The following is a 19,905-nucleotide window of genomic DNA, read 5'->3' as shown; positions in this document are numbered from 1 at the left end:
ATGTTCTGGAAAATGGGTAAATTTGTAAATTTCATTACCCAGGTCACAAAAGCAAAGTTTGAGAGAAAAATAAGCCTTTTCCATTTACTTCAGGCATAAGCAATTGGGAAATAAAACTTTCTCCCCAGGAACAAGAAAAAGTAAATATTTTGTTACATAGTGTTGTTAAAGTTTTGCTTAAGATTGTATACTTTATTATTCCTAAAAACTTTGTTATACAAATGACACACTGGCTTATTATTTGCTTCAATCACTGCAAATTTCAACTACCAAATTTCATTAACTTCTCGTTTCACGTTTTTCCAGTCACTCGCCATTCTCTTTTAGACAGTAAAGCCAAAATCAGTTAAATTGTCTTTATTTTCTGAGTGTTCACCATCATCTGGATCCTTTCGTTTTCAAATTATCCACTTATCCATATTATAGGATTAAAAACAGAATATATTTAAACACTTGAAAGCTACACAATAAAAATATGTTTGCAAGCACACGAAAAACAATGCACACTCGATAACAAACATCTAACCAGACTGGCGTTGCAAACTGGGTGGAGTCTGTGGCAGTGATGAAGCGCACAACATTAGCGATGATGTGAGGCAAAGCAGTTACTGATTACAAAATTTGCGATAAAAAATAAATGATGTAAAAAGTTGATTCCTAAACTGGAGTTGGCCACAAGTGTGCTATCCATTGGCCATGGAGTTGCCCACCCCTGATCTACATTATTTCCTTCTTTTAAATTTTTTTTATGCTAACATATGTGAACACAAGATTCGGATTGTTGTTATTTGTATACATAAATATTACACGTGATTATTCTCTCAGGAGAAAATGTTCTTCACATGGCTATCGTTAATGAAGATCCAGCGATGGTCAAGTTCTTGGTAGACAACGGAGTTAACTATCATGAACGTTGTATCGGAAACTTTTTCTGCCCGGAAGATCAAAAGGCTTCTAGAATGGACAGTCTGGAGTACGAGACAGTGGACGTTGCGGTAAAGACCAACTATGAAGGGTACTTTGAACCTATTAAAAGTTTGGATAACTTCGAAAAAAGAAATTAGAAATCTGAAAGTAAAAAGTCATAGGTGTATTTATTATAAGATTACCCTACTTCCATTAAAAGGCTTAAGCGGAGTTTAACAATACGTCACTTCGTTCTCTCATGTTCAAACTACATTTATAAGATTATCTTTAGGTTCATTCCACATCATACTTCTTTCTTCGCACTACAAGCCCACAGTAACAATATCTTAACCAAATGTTCATTATTATTATACAGGTACGTCTACTGGGGCGAATACCCTCTTAGCTTCGCTGCTTGTCTGGAACAAGAGGAATGTTACCGGCTACTACTAGCGAAAGGTGCAGATCCTAATCGACAAGATACAAATGGAAATACAGTGACGCACATTATGGTGATATATGAGAAGACTGTAAGTTCAAAAAATACTGTTACTTTTACTGCATTTCACGTTTTTGTTTACGTTTATCTTAGTAAAACTGACGACTAAATGCAATGTGCTATAATACTGAAAATGACAACTAAATGCTAAAAATGCTCCCTCTATTTCTTTTGTTTTTATTCCATTTTACTTAAAGTCATAAATGGCCTATTTTTTTAGTTTAAAAACAAGATCACGGTGTTAATTCTAAATTGACTTTTAAACCGTTTAACACACACGCACACACACACACACACACACACACACACACACACATATATATATATATATATCCTATTTTTTAACGCCAAAAGTGGCAGAGTTTGAAGTTGGAACGAAGCTAAACGGGACACTACTCAACTGAGTTTTTAAAAATATATATGTTTGTTTTCGTTTCTTATTAGTTATTTATTTCTTGTTTGTCATCATTCATAACATTTTCAATAGAATAGATGTAAAACATTTTCATGACATTATCAATAAAAATATTTAAATCTCTCACTCCAAGCTCTTGTGTTGCGGTGTAAATGAATAATCAGGGAAGGAAAGAAACAAGACAACATTTTCACCCACCCAGTTTTATTAATGAAGGTTGTTGTACAAACGACACATCTGGTTCATGAAAGCAAATGCATGTAATATTTGTGTATAATCTGTGTGTATTCCTGCGTGAACGTAATGAACCTCCATACCAATCTGAATATCCATCCACACACCTGCGAAGAACTTGCAAGGTGATACAATAAACAGCAGACAGTGTTATTATATTTATAGAAATACTACCTGGAGTTTCCATACCCTAGATAGAAGTTATATTAATTTTGTAAATTCAATATTAATGAAAGGTTATCTTAGGACATGAAAACACGCTTCCCTTATATGTGATTGTAAAAAACGCTAATAAAACTGCAAAACAAACAATGTGAAACCGCAAAATTGTATGTTTTTTCTCATGGATCCAGTAAATCTCAATATGATATTTGGAGAGATCCATCCACAGGGTTCGAAGTAGTGGTAGAAAACCCTAATAATCTGAAATGAATTTAAACTATTACCTCAGATTTTCAATACACTGAACATGGTTTATTTTGTTACAAAAATTTTAGTTCATTTGCGTATTTTTAACATGTCACAAATAATAATAGTTTCAAACTATTTTTAGGAGTTATACTATCACTGTCATCATGAAATACGGAAACATGGTTTAGAGTATAATCTGTACTTCCAAAAATGTAACATTAAGTATTACACAGATATTACTTAACGTTTATCATGTCGTCAGGTGTCCACCCGAACAGTATAGAAGATATAGCGCAGTCAGGGTTTCATGTAATCTATGTAGGGTTTGTGGTGTCATTAAGAAAATACAAAATCTGGATATATTTTATAACATCATAAGATGTTCGAACCAAACAGGTGTGCAGGCGTTTTTCTTGTAGCACAGCCACGGCGAAGAAGCGAAACAAATAGAATAGGAGTTATAATATATTCAGGATTTTCATGAAATCTACACTGAATTTTTCTTGACTGTAAAAAAAAGGCATTATATGATAGGACTAATGACACCTCCAGATAGTCCAAGCGATTTGATCGGGTTTATTATATTTCCTAGAGTTCTAAACAATGTGAATGAGGTTTAAACTATCAAAAAGAAATCCAAACAATCTAGTTAGGATTTAGAATGTTACCATACGATCTAAGTAATCTTGTTATAGTTAAAAAATCACCATAAGAAAAAATGTGTGATACCCCCAGTTGTTTCAAACAAGATCGACAAAAGTTATAATGTAGTTGTATAATTAGTTCTTTTCTACAGTCTGTATACGCTTTGTACTGTTACTAAGGGGGAAAAGAATCTTCATAGAGTTTATAATACAATCCATTATGAGTTTCAAAAACTTGGAAAACGATTATAGTGTCACAAGATGTTCGAGGAAATGATATAGAACTTGTAATGTAATCAGAAATTTCAAATAGTATATGAAGGGTTTCTTTCGTCACCAACAAATTCGAAAAAAAAATGGATAAAATTAAATAATATCACCAAAAGTTCCGAATAACTTGGAAGGACTTGAAGTAACACCTTGAGCTCCAAATATGGAAACAGTTTATAATAACATGAGAAACTTTGGCCTTTCTGTATAGGGTTTATAAAGTCCCCGAGATTTCCAAACAACCCAGACAGCCTTTATAATGTCACCAGCAGTTCAAAGAAGCAAAATATATGTTACTATGTATTCTGGAATTACACACTATCAAGTAGGGGCTTTCCGGTTATCAAAAAAAATATTATTTTAGATAGAGTTTATTTCATTATTGAGAAAAAAATCTACACAGGGCTTATATTGTCAGTAGGTGTTCCAAACAATTCGAATAAGGATTATATTAAAAGATCATCCAAAGAAACGGAGTAGAAGTTATAATGTAGTCACAGTTTTAATATGATTTATACAGTGTTTGTCTTGTCATTTAGAAATTCCAAACAATCTCGATATGATTCAAAATCTTAATATGGCTTAAAATATTGCCAAGAGTCCCCGACAAAAGGAACATAAGTTATACTATAATCATAAGTTTCATATAATTTATGCAAGGTTTGTCTTATTATAAAAAATATATTGATACAATTTATATACTCACTACAAGTTCTTACAAAGTAGAGATAAGATTTATAATGCTCTAATCAGTTACAAATAATCTGGATAGAGTTCATACTGTATGCATGTCTTCTAGAAAACGGAGTTTAAATAAAAAATAATGATATAATGTAAACAGCGTTTGTCTTTTTTTTTAAAGAAAATCGAAACGTGTTCACTTTATAATATCCCAGACCTTCCATACAATATGGATGGGTTTTATAATGTTACAAAAGATTGAAAACAAACTAGATAGGGCTTATAAATATCGTTCTAAACAGTCTGGATAAAAATTACAATATCACCAGAACTTCAAAAAATCTGCAGAACAGTTGTAATGTTATTAAGGGTTAAACCGATGGTTTGATTTGTTGGTCTTAAGCAAAAAGCTACACCACGGGCTATACGTGCTCTATTCCTCTTGGGTATTGAAACTCGACTTTTAGCATCGTAAGCCTACTGGTTCACCACTGAATCTCTGATGAAAGGGGGAAGAGGTGCGAAGAAGTGGAAGTTGTTATAATCTATTTAAGGTTTTACTTGTCACCACAAAATAAAAATGTTAATAGGACTTCTTTTGTTATTAAGAAATCACAAAATGTGAATGAACAAGTTACAATTAGCTCCAAATAATCTGTATAGGTTTATAATGCCATCACAAGTTTTAAACATTTCTGATAAGGTTCATATTATTACAAAGAATTTCAAGCTTTCAGTAATGATTTATAATGTCACCAGGTGTTCCAAACAAAATGAAAGAAATATATAGTTTTATCAATATCTTCTTTGTAGAGCTTGTCTTGATATCAAGATATGAAATCTGGATAGGACTCATAATATAACTATGAGTTCTAAACAACCAGGATAGGGTTTATAATGTCATCAGGAGCTACAAAACATCTGAATATGTTTTACAATACCATTACAGGTTCTATCCGACTTAAATAATACTTATGATGTAACCAAATGTTTAAAACCTTCTCGATAAAGTTTGTAACACTACCAGAAGCTCCAAAAAATAAATACAATATTTATAATGTCACTAAAAATTCAAAAGAATATAGAGACGATCTACAGCCAAATCAGGAGTTTCAATCTATTTGAAAAAAAAAAAAGGTTTATCTCTACTATCTCGAGTCATAAACAATCTATGTAGAGCTTATAATATTGCCTTGAGTTCTAAACAATCCAAATAGGTTTATAATATTCCTTACAGTCCCACACTATCTATAGAGGATTTATAATATCACCAGGAAATCCAAAACATCTACAGTCATGCGAAAAAGTTAGGACACCCTATGAAAACCTGTGTATTTTGTAACATTTTTGGATATATAGATATTTAATCTCAATTTCAACAATACTGATAGATTATAGGAATATAACCAAACAAGTAAAACAGAAGAAAAGACTTTTCAAGATCTTTTGTAAAATGTAATTCGACAAAAATGCATATTCAAACTGAAGAAAAGTTAGGATACCCTACTTCCTAATAGCTAGTGTTGCCCCTTTGGCTGAAATAACTGCAGTGAGACGCTTTTTGTAACCATTTACGAGTCTATGGCATCGTTCTGAAGAAAGTTTGCTCCACTCCTCAATGCAGAATTCTTTCAGCTGTGAGATGTTTGAGGGGTTTCTTACATGTACAACCCATTTTAAGTCACTCCACATCAATCTCAATGGGATTAAGATCTGGGCTTTCCAGGACTCTCTATTTCTCAGTTTTCAGTCAGTCCTTGATGGATTTACCGGTTTGTTTTGGGCTATTGTAGTGATGCAGGGTCCAGTTTTGCTTCAGCTACAATTTTCTTTCTGAAGGCCTCAGACAGTTCTTTTGCTCTCACTGTGGTGCTCACTCTCACTTCAACAGTCAAGAGCACACCAAACTAAATGCCTGAGGTTTAAATAGGGCAAGCCTTATTCAAAATGCTGAGTAACGATCTTCTAATCATGTGTGCCTGGTGTGAAACACGTGTGTGTGAGTTGGGCCATTTTAAATGGGAATAAATGTGGGGGTGTCTTAACTTTTTCCTCAGTTAGAATATGCATTTGTGTAGAATTACATTTTACAAAAGATCTTGAAAAGTCTTTTCTTCTGTTTTACTTGTTTGGTTATATTCCTATAATCTATCAGTATTGTTGAAATTGAGATTAAATATCTATATATCCAAAAATGTTACAAAAATACATAGGCTTTCATAGGGTGTCCTAACTTTTTCACATGACTGTATATGGGGTTCACATAGAGTTTAATTGTGATCTTGTATGAAATATTTTTGTGTATTTAGTACTTGCATTGCAAGAAATGTTATTTTTTGTGTTTAGGGTTATCTACAGACAATATTAATTATTATGTTTAGTGTCAACCTAACAGAAGTTTTTAGTATTGCGTGTTCATTTTACAGATTATTTTCATTATTGTGTTAAGTGTTCATTGTACAGGAAATGTTTATTACTGTGTTTAGTATTCACTTTACAGAAAATGTTCAATATGACTTATGAATTAGGAGCTTCCATTAACATCTTGAACAGGCAAGGATTAACCCCGTTGACACTAGCAGCTAAACTGGCCAGGAAAGAGGTAATTATAAAACCCTAGTGACTCAAATAGATGAAAAACAAATTTCTGATACTGTTAATTCAATCTTTTCAGCTGCTTTCAAACCACATCTCTCCAAATTGCTGTATTAACGATTAAACATATTTATAGGATACGTTTATAATAATATTAGTTGTTTGCTTTCACTGAATAGACTTTAAATTTGCGCAACCCGAAGAACAAATATCCGAATTCTGAAAGTAAAAACAATACGAAAAATATCAAACCTTCACACTTTAACTAAAATTGGTTGTTTGGATTCTATTCATATAGTTGTTCTTTTCAAATCGATAAACTAATATGCATAACTGTGAATAATTTTGGAAATATTACTTGGAAATAATGACACAATGTATTGCAAATATGGTAGAGAAGTTAAACAATGTTCAAGTTTACAGTATAATAAGTAATGGCGCCAAGCATCCCACCTTTCGCAAATAATATTTCTAGCATTAGAATTTGAATGTGATATCCAAATTAAATAATTAAAATAAATATTTAGGACATAATAATGTCACAAAGTCATTTCAGGAAAACTAAACAAATTCAGTTGCAAATAAATGATGAAAACAGTCAAACAAATCCAAAAGTGTTACTTTAAGTATTTAAGCTTAAGAGTAAATGGAACAACTTCAATCAGCTGATTCAGTTTCAAAGGGTAAGGGTGGCATGTTTTAAAAGTATTTAAGGAATATACTGAATATATTATCATAGATTAGGTAAAATGTTATTATATTTGTTCATAAAATTTATTATTTTTAGACAGTTTCAAATTTCATAGGTAATATAACCTCAACTTAAATTTGTGTTTTCTAAGATTTTCGTCCACATCTTGAAGATCCAAAGAGAAATCTATTGGCAGCTGGGGAGCATAACATGTGCAGCTTATCCACTAGAAGAAATAGACACTATTGATAATCGTACGGGAGAAATTAATAAAGTGTCAGCTCTAAACCTCGTTGTTTATGGGGTTTGTATAATAGTTTCTTTTTCACGAAAATGTCCATTAGACTTTTAATATTTTCATCCCAATCTTACGATTCCATCATGTTTATATGTTTATGTCAGCATTTTTTATTTATCTCTCGTCTGTTATAATTTACAGCAGCTCAAGACATCTGTTATTAAATACTAAAACTTTTCAGCTTTTACGAACATGCGTCTAATTGTTTGCAAAACTTTAAAAAAGTGTTACTATTAATCTGAAATATCTCAATGGGTAAAAAATGAAAGTTTTTAAAAGCTATGAAAATATTTTGTTTTTGTTTCTCATAATCTCAAATTTAGTATCTTTAAAGCAGAGCATGAGCATGTTATTGCTAACCGTGGTGCCTGTCCGAGTGATCGTCTCTCTCACGTTTATGGCGGCACTTCCCACGCTGTGTTTCAAAAGCTGCGCATGCAGGTAAAGCGCAACATTCGCTTTTGAAGTGAGGCCCGGCATAGTCAGGTGGTTAAGGCGCTAGAGTCGTAATCAGAGGGTTGCGAGTTCGAATCCTCGTCACACCAAACATGCTCGCCCTTTCAGCCCTAGGGACCTTATGATGTGACGGTCAGTCCCACTATTCGTTGGTAAAAGAGTAGTCCAAGAGTTAGCGGTAGGTAGTGATCACTAGCTACCTTCCCTCTAGTCTTACACTGCTAAATTAGGGACGGCTAGCGCAGATAGCCCTCATGTAGCTTTGCGCGAAATTCAAATACAAACAATTTTGAAGTGACAGGAAAACAGGCACTAATAATGTTGATAGCAAATTTTATTTCGCAAGCAGGATACTCTACACTAAATTGTTAGCAACTAATCACGCTATCATTCACATTTCAAAATGTTACTTAACTTAAAGAATCAAAATGCAGATTTACCGTTTGTTATTGTATAGTGGCTTTTAGCATGACTGAAATACTAATCAGTTACTTTTCGCAGCAGACAATATAACTAACTTAGAACTTCTGTTCTGAGTGTAATCAAGAGTGCAAAATAATTAATCTTTTTGCCCCCCGTTAGTACAGTGGTAAGTCTATGGATTTACAACGCTAAAATCAGGGGTTCGATTCCCCTCGGTGGGCTCAGCAGATAGCCCGATGTGGCTGTGGTATAAGAAAACACACACACGCATTAACCTTTTTTAATGTCCATGAAACAATTTAAATTGATAGATTAGCTCAAAACTTTTCCCGTCACTAAAGAAGGGTACTTTTGCTAGATTAACTTAAACTTTTCAGTGGCCAGGGTCGAGCAGTTTTGCTCGTATATTATATTATAACTATATCAACATATGCACCTACATAATATGCATAAAAATATATACCACTACACTTAACAAAATTAGCGGGTCATGACTTCAAAACCAATCACCGAAAATGTTTGCCTTTCCAGCCATGACAACATTATAATGTAATGATCAATGCCATTATTCGTTATTAAAAGAGTAGCCCAAGATTAGTGATAGTTATTGTCGACTCTTTCTGCCTTCCCTCTAGTTTTTCAATCTTAAATTAGGGGCAGCTACCTGAAGATGAGATGGGCATAACCAGGTTTGTTTGAAGTTAAGCACAAAACTACACGACGGGGTAATTGTGTTCTTTTTACTAGGGCCTCAAAATAGAGGGACTAGCCCTCTATTCAGTCATACAAAAGCACTCTAAGCGTTGGTTGTCTGTTAACAAGCTACATTTACCATAGGCTACAAGTTTGTTTGTTTGTTTTTTTAATTTCGCGCAAAGCTACACGAGGGCTATCTGCGCTAGCCGTCCCTAATTTAGCAATGTAAGGCTAGAGGAAAGACAGCTAGTCATCACCACCCACCACCAACTCTTTGGGTACTCTTTTACCAACAAATAGTGAGAGTGACCGTCACATTACAATGCTCCCACGGCTGAAAGGACGAGCATATCTGGTGTGACGATGATTCGAACCTGCGACCCTCAGGTTACGATTCGAGCGCCTTAACCTCCTGGCTATGACGGGCCCAAAAAAAGAGTTCCTAGTTAAGTGATTCACGTTCTTAACAAGCAGATGAAAAATGATTTACACGCTATCAGATTGTAAAAACCTCACATCTGACTAAGTTGAAGTTACAAATGTCTATAGCATTTTGAATAGAGAATTTTTTCTCTATTTAGTTGGTTTTGATAAACATATTAGAAAGTGATAACTTTAAGTGGCTACACTTAATAGCCTAATAAAGCATTAAAAGATTAAAAACAATATTTTTGTTTAAAATTAAGAACAAAGCTACACAATGTGCTACCTGTGCTCTGCCCACCACGTGTATCAAACAACGGTTTCGAGTGGCGTGAGTATGCAGACCTGCTGCTGTGCCACTTGGCGGATGAAAAAGAAATCTCATTATTGAGCTCGTTATACATAATTCTTGCAAATATACATGTGTGTGTGTGTGTATTTGTAAATTAATATAGGTCGTTAAAAGTTTTATACAAACTTATATTGTTCCAAAAATATTTAACTGAAAGCGTTTCTTGCTATATGTTATAACTGACAGAAAACTGCCGTCGTATTATTAGTGTAATATTAAGAGTTTATGTTATGTCCTTGTTAAAATCGGTTTCATCTCAAATAATAAAATATCATTGTAATATACACATTCTACATTCTTACAGCGTTCTCACAACTTCGCCGATTTAATAAAAATGGCTGTTAATTCTCTAGGTGTTTAAATGTGTTTTATTAAATCAGCTAAGTTTTTTTCTGAAATTTCAAAAAGTTATTGATCGATCATTTATCTTACCTCTTGCTCGGGCGGTAAACGTGAGGTTTTTTTAACGCTATATTCGGGTCTCGATCTTTACATTGTAAGGAAACACGAAACAGATATTCCATATTGTAGTTTTCTATTCACGAAAACCATTGGAGTCAGTGCATTTATACATCTTAATTAATTATTTACTTTATTTGGAAACATTTGATAAACAAGCTGTTTCTTCTACTCGTACATCTTTCCATTGTAGGATTATTTGTACCCTAATTGCTTGCTACTTCAGTTTGTAATTTTGCTTCCATTTTTTTAATACCTGATAACACATTTACACTCACTTTATAAGACGGTCCTCTCAGTGAATTACATTTTTATTTCTATTCTTAGGTTTTTAAAAGATAAACTTTAAACTTTTGGATTTATTCCAATTTTGCCTTTCCATAATGATTTCATTTGCTACAATATCCGCAGTTCATAAATTTATGTTTTATACAATTGTAGTTCATATCTTCTCTCCTGCAAAATAATTCATACCTTCTCTTTCTATTTATTATCTGTAGGATAACATTGCGCATTTGGAAATGCTGGAAGGGTTATTAGTTGATCTATTGAACGCCAAATGGAACGGTTTTGTTAAGTTTCGGTAGGTTTTATTACTCATTATAGGTTGCAAACTTTGCATATTTCACTTTTCTCGTCTACATTTCAAAGCACATTTCTCTGATGATATTAAACTTGTTTTTATCTCGCTATTTGTAACGTGTTCGTCGATGTAACAGTTCTTTGCTTCCTTTCAATATAAATTTAAGTTTATAAATCTTTTAGCAACTAATAAAACAAATCTCTATACATTAAAATAAAAAAATATATAGCATGTATGACTTGCATGAACCAATGTAAACATTTGAGAGTTTGGAAACATTTTCGTTCTTCACAGTTAGGAAAGAAATAAAAAAAACAATTCAGTAGTTACACATTTTTCAAAACTGGAAAATAGATCGAAAAACTTATACTTTCTTTTGTTCGCTATAATTCTCGCAGTCGTAGAAGCATAAATTAGTAAATATATATATAAACATTCTACATAAGGAAAATGTTGTAAATATAATTCTCATGTGTGAATATTCAAGGTTTATGATTAAAAAATATTGTACTTCATTGCATATGTGACCAGCCTATGTAGTTCGTTTAAATACTACATTTATGTTTAGTTGGTTCGTATCAAAAAGGTAAACTATTCATACTTTTGTTTTTGTAAAATAAAGAGTATGGTGTAATCTGATTTTTCGATTAACTTTTTAAAATGTCATCAGTATATTTAGAATCGGATGATATTTAAGAACAAAAAATATAAATTTATTTTAATGACATAATTCCATACAAAATGAAAAAAAATGTCTTGCATCTTTTCAACCAATGAAAATCTATTAAAATGATAATTTCTCAATTCAAAATAATATTCATACACTTTTATAGCTTTTCACTTCAGAGCTGTCATTTTAAGATGTTTCCAAGAAATTATCATATTTAACGTTAGTAAAACCTACCGAGTACAATTTTTACTTTATTTTTACTATTGGACAATGAACTACCAGGATTAAAAAGTACTAAATATATTAGTTCAAAACTAATTAAATATGCAAACATAATAAAAATAACCAAATAGTTCAATATTTAAAAACTAACTAAATAGTTCACTATTCACCTATGATCTATAATATTGTTAATAATGGTCACCATACATCACGTTTCCAGCTCACTCAGCTTGAGAGCTTGTTACGCTCAAATTCTGAGTCCATTCCTTGGTATGGATATGTCACTGTTAGAATGTTATAAAAATATGCCTCACGTACTGTTAAAAAAGAATCAAATTATTATATTACTGTAGCTCCAATGATTTTCAAAAGATAAACGTCTTGGCATTTCCATTCACTGTCAATTGAAAATATGTAATATGAACACCAGTATGTTGAAATCAGAAAGAAACAGTACAGTGAAAAGAATAAAAAGAAAACCTGCTAACATATATAGTTAAGCAATATTTTAAGTTTAGTAATTATCAGCTACATATATTTTGACAATCGTTTTAGTCATGTTCCTTATGTTCCAGACTCTAAAATAATTACTGATAATGTTTTACTGTTATTATGTTCCTGACCCTAGAGGTGTTACTCATAATGTCTTATTGTTATTATGTTCTAAACTTTAAAAATGTTACTGATATTGTTTTACTGTTATTATGTTCCAGACTCTAGAAGTGTTACTGATATTGTTTTACTGTTATTATGTTCCAGACTCTAGAAGTGTTACTGATATTGTTTTATTGTTATTATGTTCCAGACTCTAGAGGTGTTATTGATATTGTTTTACTGTTATTATGTTCCAGACTCTAGAAGTGTTACTCATAATGTCTTATTGTTATTATGTTCTAAACTTTATAAATGTTACTGATATTGTTTTACTGTTATTATGTTCCAGACTCTAGAAGTGTTACTGATATTGTTTTACTGTTATTATGTTCCAGACTCTAGAAGTGTTACTGATATTGTTTTATTGTTATTATGTTCCAAACTCTTGAAGTGTTACTGATATTGTTTTACTGTTATTATGTTCCAAACTCTTGAAGTGTTACTGATATTGTTTTACTGTTATTACGTTCCAAACTCTTGAAGTGTTACTGATATTGTTTTACTGTTATTATGTTCCAAACTCTTGAAGTGTTACTGATATTGTTTTACTGTTTTTCCTTAATCTTGACATTGCTAATAAACGAAATATATGATTGATCAAATATTATTTTCTGTTCAATTATTCGAAAATTCTTCGAAAATTTATACAACTTTCTCTGAATATAACCTAAAAAGTTCTGTACTTTATTTTAATTAAAGTTTTAACACCTATACCATCCATCTTGAGAAATGCGGTGTTTATTTGTATGGGCAGATTTTACCGGCAGTTTGCCATCTTTTTGGTCTACTTCATAATATCCATTGTGAGTTTTGTCCTTCGACCGGGACCGCTCGTAATAAGTCAGAAAGACCTTACACTTAATAGAACTCTACAAAATGATAGCCATTCTTTCATCAAAGACAACACCACAATGAAAGAGTTTACAGAACCGGATTATTGTTATCTACTAAATGCTGACACTACTGTGGAAGTTGTAAGTAATCCTTAGCTTTTCAATAACAATAGATTATCATTATTAACTTTGTCACTGTGATGAATTAATGTCGAACACTGTGTAAGAATACTGATAAATAACTTGAAAATTGAAGTAAATGTTTAAAGTAAAATCTTAAAACGAATTCTTCTGAATTAGGTGTTAAAATATTAACGTGTCAGGTTAAAGTTTAAGTGAATTGAAATTATTAAGTTTGAATAAGAATATTATTATATAAAGTATGTTATTTGTCTCTATACAAATATAATAATACTGTCTGATGTCCATTATATCCCTATGTAATAACTTCGTATTGCGTGAACGGATCATCACCAACATTGGTACGGAGGTTCATTGGGTCCATGCGAGGGTATATACACATTTTCTGTTTTACAGTTTGTATTGGTGTTTTTAAGAATTTTTTAAATTACGTTTCGCCTCCTTTATACGGATCTTCACCATATATGATGTAGAGATTAACTGAGTTCATGGAGAGGAACTTATAAATTTGTGGTGTCAATTTTGTTTTGCTATTTTTATGGGCGTATTTACGTTTTATACAACACGTATAGAGGATGTAATTTTTCATGTCCCAAAATAACATTTCATTAACCATGAATTTACATAACTTCTGTCCAAGGTGCTCCATCTAGTAATAAAGTGTTAGTGTAGATAATTAGATTTTATTGCGGATAGCTAAAAAATAATGATTAAAATTTTAAGGTGTAATCTGGAAGTTGTAAAAATTCTTTATAAACAACGAAGGAAAAGAATCTGAATCCGAAAAACAAAAGGCTTTCGTACATTTGTCCTTTTAACCTTTACTCTACATAGGTCACTCCGAACTAGACAGTTTCTAACCATCTGTGTTCGTTCATCGTTAATACTTTACCTAAATCATCTGAAGGAGAATATGAAAAAAATTAGTTTTCACTTCAAATATTCATCACGTTTGTTTAATATGCTACATCACGTTTGTTTAATATGCTTATCACACTTGTTTAAAGTTGTTTATCATTTTTGTTCCACACAGCTTATCACGATTGTTAAGATAGTTTATGACTTTTTTTCCAAACAACTCATCAAGATTTTGAACATAGTTTATCATGGTGGTGTGTGTTTTCTTGTAGCAAAGCAACATCAGGCTATCTGCTGCGTCCGCCGAAGGGAATCGAACTCCTTATCTTAGCATTGTAAATCCGAAGACTTACCGCTGTCCTACCGGGGAGCTATAATACTTGTTTCATATAGTGTATTACGTTGTTTAATATAGCTTTCTGTACTTGTTTTGGCCTGGCATGGCCAGATGGTTAAGGCACTCAACTCGTAATCTGAGGGCCGCGGATTCGAATCCCCGTCACACCAAACATGCTCGCCCTTTCAGCCGTGGGGGCGTTATAATATCACGGTCAATCCCACTATTCGTTTGTAAAAGAGTAGCCCAAGAGTTGGCAGTGGGTGGTGATGACTAGCTGCCTTCCTTCTAGTCTTACACTGCAAAATTAGGGACAGCTAGCGCAGATAGCCCAATGTAGCTTTGCTATATGAAAAAAAAAATTATCATAAATAGCTCTTATGGAACGACACCTCTTGTGGCAGAAACATATTAACATATGTTATTAAAAATAACATGAAATAAGTCATGTTTTAGATAAATATTAATTTCTAGCTCTAAAATAAAATTCTTAAGTTAAAAAGTGTTATACGAAACGGACTTGATTAGTTTTAATCTTTACTGGGTTATTTCTAGCACTTTTTATGTGACGTAGTTTTAAACTACAAGCTGCAAATGTTTTAGCTATTCACTTGTAAACCGATCTTGTTGTTTAAAACATCTTTATTGAAAACCTATTTTAGTAATGCAATTCGTATCATTACAAAATCAACAGTGAAACTTTATTTAAATCGTAATATATTTACATATTTCTCTAGTGCATGTGTACGAATTAATTGAGTTTTGTAATTTATAGCTTCGTTTAGTCCTTGAAGGGTTGACGGCAGGTGGCGCATTTATATATCTTATCAATTCTGGAGTCGAGGCTCGTTTCCTTGGTTATCAAACCTTCGTGCAAAATATGGTTGGTGTTTTTATTCAACCTTCATTAAAATCGTATTAATAATATACATATAATAACTTAGTTTCATTAATTGTAAAATAATTTTATTGCATTATTGGTTGTTGTACTTATGTGCACAAACAGTCCAATTTCACAATAAATAATTCAAATAACAATTTTTGTAGGTTTTCACAATTTATTTTGAGCTTATAATATAGGGCAAATAAGCATAGTTGGAATCTCTACTACTTACATAAACATTTCAAAAGAGATTCACTCATTATCAGCTATTAGTTAACTTTATATAGTGTCTTCCAGAAGACCAACTTTAAGTCTATGAATTTACAACGACAAAATCGGGGATTCGGGTTCTGCAGTTGATAGAGCGTAGAGAGTGGCTTTGTTCTGTAAAACGACAACGAAAAATCTTCAAAGAACTCCATCTAGACCAAAAAAGTTTTATATAAGATTTACAAAGGTTGATCTTACCATTTCTCAAAAATATGAATACTTCGATGATTTAATTATATACATAAAAATGCATATTTTATTGAAGATATATGATAATAATGAAATTATGTTGCTTAAATATCTATTGGAATTTTTTTAAATATCTAAGGCTTCTTTTTGTATTTAAGAAACTGCTTTTTAACCTGACACTGTAAAAATAATATATTTTATATGCAGATGACAGTACCGTCGCGGGTTTTGTTTCTTATTTCGTGCATACTCGTAATATTGATGATACCATTAAGACTGACGTGTTTTTGTCGTGCTGAGGATATCGTCGCTGTTTTCGTCATGATCAGCACGGCTCCATATTTTCTCTTCTTCTGCAGGTGAGACTGTGTTCGAAATTGTTGAAAACAATACTTTTCATTCTGATGTTACACTGTACTATGCACCGAATGGTCGACTCGTAATATCGTAGTTCTAGCGTAGTCGCGGGGCGGCAGCACAATCGAGAGGGTCCAAGTGCCTTCAAAGCTTGACAGTGTCAGTTTAACAGAGAACAACAGTATGCTGCAAACAGAATGTTGTGTTCCTTTCGTGCAAAAATCGTGGGGGACACAGATTTCTGTCTAATACGAGTAAAGATTTGTTTGTTTTGGAATTTCGCACAAAGCTACTCGAGGGCTATCTGTGCTAGCCGTCCCTAATTTAGCAGTGTAAGACTAGAGGGAAGGCAGCTAGTCATCACCACACACCGCCAACTCTTGGGCTACTCTTTTACCAACGAATAGTGGGATTGACCGTCACATTATAACGCCCCCACGGCTGGGAGGGCGAGCATGTTTGGCGCGACTCGGGCGCGAACCCGCGACTCTCAGATTATGAAGCGCACGCCTTAACGCGCTAGGCCATGCCAGGCCCACGAGTAAAGAAAGAGAGAGTGTTCGTAAACGCAGGATTCTGGCCATCAGAAGAGCTAATCCTAAGGCCAAGTTTCGTGTGTGGGAATCTGTACCAAGCTGTGTCGTGTGCCATGATCACTTCGTACCGACAGATTGCTACAGTGAAACATCTTTTGATAATTATCATTCCAGTATATTAAAACAAAAAAATTACACCCACTACTTCCCCCTACTACCTCAACCACTATCACCACAGGGGCCGAGGAACACATACATCCACACACTCACACATAATAATAATACATACCTACACACATATTGACACACACATCTCCTGCCACCATCACTATTCAGTTTTTGTTATGTTTTTTGTTTTTTTTGCTTCTAGAGCCTTTATGATTTCATATGAACAAGTGTGACAAGTTGTACATCATAACATGTACATGTACAGGTGGATTTTAGTGATACATGTTTTTTATAAATAATTCTTTTTTAGCTCTTCTTTCAGTTGGGGCAGTGTTCACTGTCCACAGTCTGTCCCCTGGCATGCTACAATGAGTTAATCATTTTCGTAATTAAAATACTCATATATGACAAAACCCTAGCCTCAGTAAGCATAAAAATCAAGGAATGTCACAAGCTCACTATCACCGTAATTGAAATCAATAACAAGGCCTATATTATCGCCTATTTAAAAGTTCATGATTCACTTGAAAAAAAAATTGTCGTAATACACAAATACAATACACACAATGTATTTATATATTAGTTATTTCATGTTCCTAAATAAGTTAAGGACCAAACGTTGTGTATTTACCTGGTAATAGTCCACGTCCAGAGAATGCGACAACAAACAAGGTAAAGGACCATGACGACTGTGCTGTCACCGTGCGAATGCGGAAATGCGCTAGTTACGAGCTTCCCATGATTAAAACATAAATAGCCGAAATTTAACACAAAAAGTGCGTATGATTTGATATTAAGCATCAAACCCAGTAACACAGATACTGGCTTAAAAATTACTTATATAATTATTTGCAAAGCTATACTTAGTAATTGTGTTTCTTTCTACATTTTAACAGGGGATTTAAGCTAGTTGGACCTTTCGTGGTTATGATCTACAAAATGATAATGACAGACTTACTACGATTTGTGACGATTTATCTGGTTTTTGTAATGGGGTTTTCTCAAGGTAAGTGTGTTTTATCTGAACCTGAGATTTGTAAGCCTAAACCTACACATGTGTACTTGTAGTGTTTGCTGTAAAACATCTAATCTTACACGTGTGTAAGCAAATTCACTGAAAGGCATCTGATACTACTTATTGATATTAACTTCCCAATTAGAGACAGCTTCTTGCTTATAGTGAAACTAAAACTTAACCTGCTATCGGTAACAGTTATGACCAGTTTAATATACTTTCCTTACATTCTTGTTTATCACGAGTAAACTCCATTCTTTAATCAGTGGATACTCTCGTTTGCACCGATATTTTCAACATCACTCCCAATGATTTCTCACAAGATTAAACCAGTTTAGGAGATTTAAACTAGTCCCAAACGCACTTACAGAGCTGAAAATGGTAAACAATCTTTATAATAAAAGTATACTAATAATAAAAACTAAACTAAAAGGCGATAAAACTAAATATATTAAATATTCTAACCAATTCTGTATGAAACAATAAATAACTGAAACACAAAGCACTTAGCGTTTAGCTCTTTACATCATTAAACGTTTATCGCAATATAATACACACTAGTAGAAATAACAAGTTACTCTTGTTTAGCCCTCGCCATATATACCTTTCTACAATCTCCAGCTTGGACCAATTAGACAGGTGTTTGTACTTTGGCAAGACAAACAATCACGATATTGTGCTGTACAGATCATATCTGTACATTTGTGGCCTGGCATGGCCAAGCGCGTAAGGCGTGCGACTCGTAATCCGAGGGTCGCGGGTTCGCGCCCGAGTCGCGCTAAACATGCTCGCCCTCCCAGCCGTGGGGGCGTATAATGTGACGATCAATCCCACTATTCGTTGGTAAAAGAGTAGCCCAAGAGTTGGCGGTGGGTGGTGATGACTAGCTGCCTTCCCTCTAGTCTTACACTGCTAAATTAGGGACGGCTAGCACAGATAGCCCTCGAGTAGCTTTGTGCGAAATTCCAAAAAACAAACAAACAAACAAACTGTACATTTGTACTCGTTGGAAGCGAGACCACAGCACCAGTAGAGATACAGCGACACGTTAATACATAATTAAGATATATTATTCACGTTCCCTAGTAACTTGACACAGCTACACATGGATACATAATTAATTCTTTATTCACTTAACCTAGTAATTTAACACAGCTACACATGGATACATAATTAATTCTTTATTCACTTAACCTAGTAATTTAACACAGCTACACATGGATAGATAATTAATTCTTTATTCACTTAACCTAGTAATTTAACACAGCTACACATGGATAGATAATTAATTCTTTATTCACTTAACCTAGTAATTTAACACAGCTACACATGGATAGATAATTAATTCTCCACTCACTTAACCTAGTAACTTGACACAGCTAAACATGGATAGATAATTAATTCTTTGTTCACTTAACCTAGTAACTTGACACAGCTACACATGGATAGATAATTAATTCTTTGTTCACTTAACCTAGTAATTTAACACAGTTACACATGGATAGATAATTAATTCTTTGTTCACTTAACCTAGTAACTTGACACAGCTACACATGGATAGATAATTAATTCTTTATTCACTTAACCTAGTAATTTAACACAGCTACACATGGATAGATAATTAATTCTCTACTCACTTAACCTAGTAACTTGACACAGCTAAACATGGATAGATAATTAATTCTCTACTCACTTAACCTAGTAATTTAACACAGCTACACATGGATAGATAATTA

The 19,905-nt window shown here is 33.1% G+C and overlaps 1 protein-coding gene across 2 annotated transcripts in view; it reads left to right on the top strand.

Moving 5' to 3' along the window:
• LOC143229135 (transient receptor potential cation channel subfamily V member 5-like) overlaps positions 1 to 19,905 on the top strand; it is a 100,309-nt gene that overhangs the window by 65,961 nt on the left and 14,443 nt on the right. For both annotated transcript variants that reach the window (XM_076461008.1, XM_076461009.1), the window contains exons 4-12: positions 826 to 1,015; positions 1,283 to 1,436; positions 6,561 to 6,662; positions 7,498 to 7,650; positions 10,954 to 11,036; positions 13,337 to 13,556; positions 15,527 to 15,634; positions 16,301 to 16,452; positions 18,051 to 18,160. In XM_076461008.1, coding sequence (XP_076317123.1) covers positions 826 to 1,015; positions 1,283 to 1,436; positions 6,561 to 6,662; positions 7,498 to 7,650; positions 10,954 to 11,036; positions 13,337 to 13,556; positions 15,527 to 15,634; positions 16,301 to 16,452; positions 18,051 to 18,160 — 1,272 coding nt within the window. The remainder of the gene's footprint in view (positions 1 to 825; positions 1,016 to 1,282; positions 1,437 to 6,560; positions 6,663 to 7,497; positions 7,651 to 10,953; positions 11,037 to 13,336; positions 13,557 to 15,526; positions 15,635 to 16,300; positions 16,453 to 18,050; positions 18,161 to 19,905) is intronic.

The sequence above is a fragment of the Tachypleus tridentatus genome, chromosome 10 (genome assembly GCF_004210375.1).
Source record: "Tachypleus tridentatus isolate NWPU-2018 chromosome 10, ASM421037v1, whole genome shotgun sequence".
NCBI lineage: Eukaryota > Metazoa > Arthropoda > Merostomata > Xiphosura > Limulidae > Tachypleus > Tachypleus tridentatus.
The sequence above is the reverse complement of the archived record's forward strand: the minus strand, read 5'-3'. Positions and strand labels throughout refer to the sequence as shown.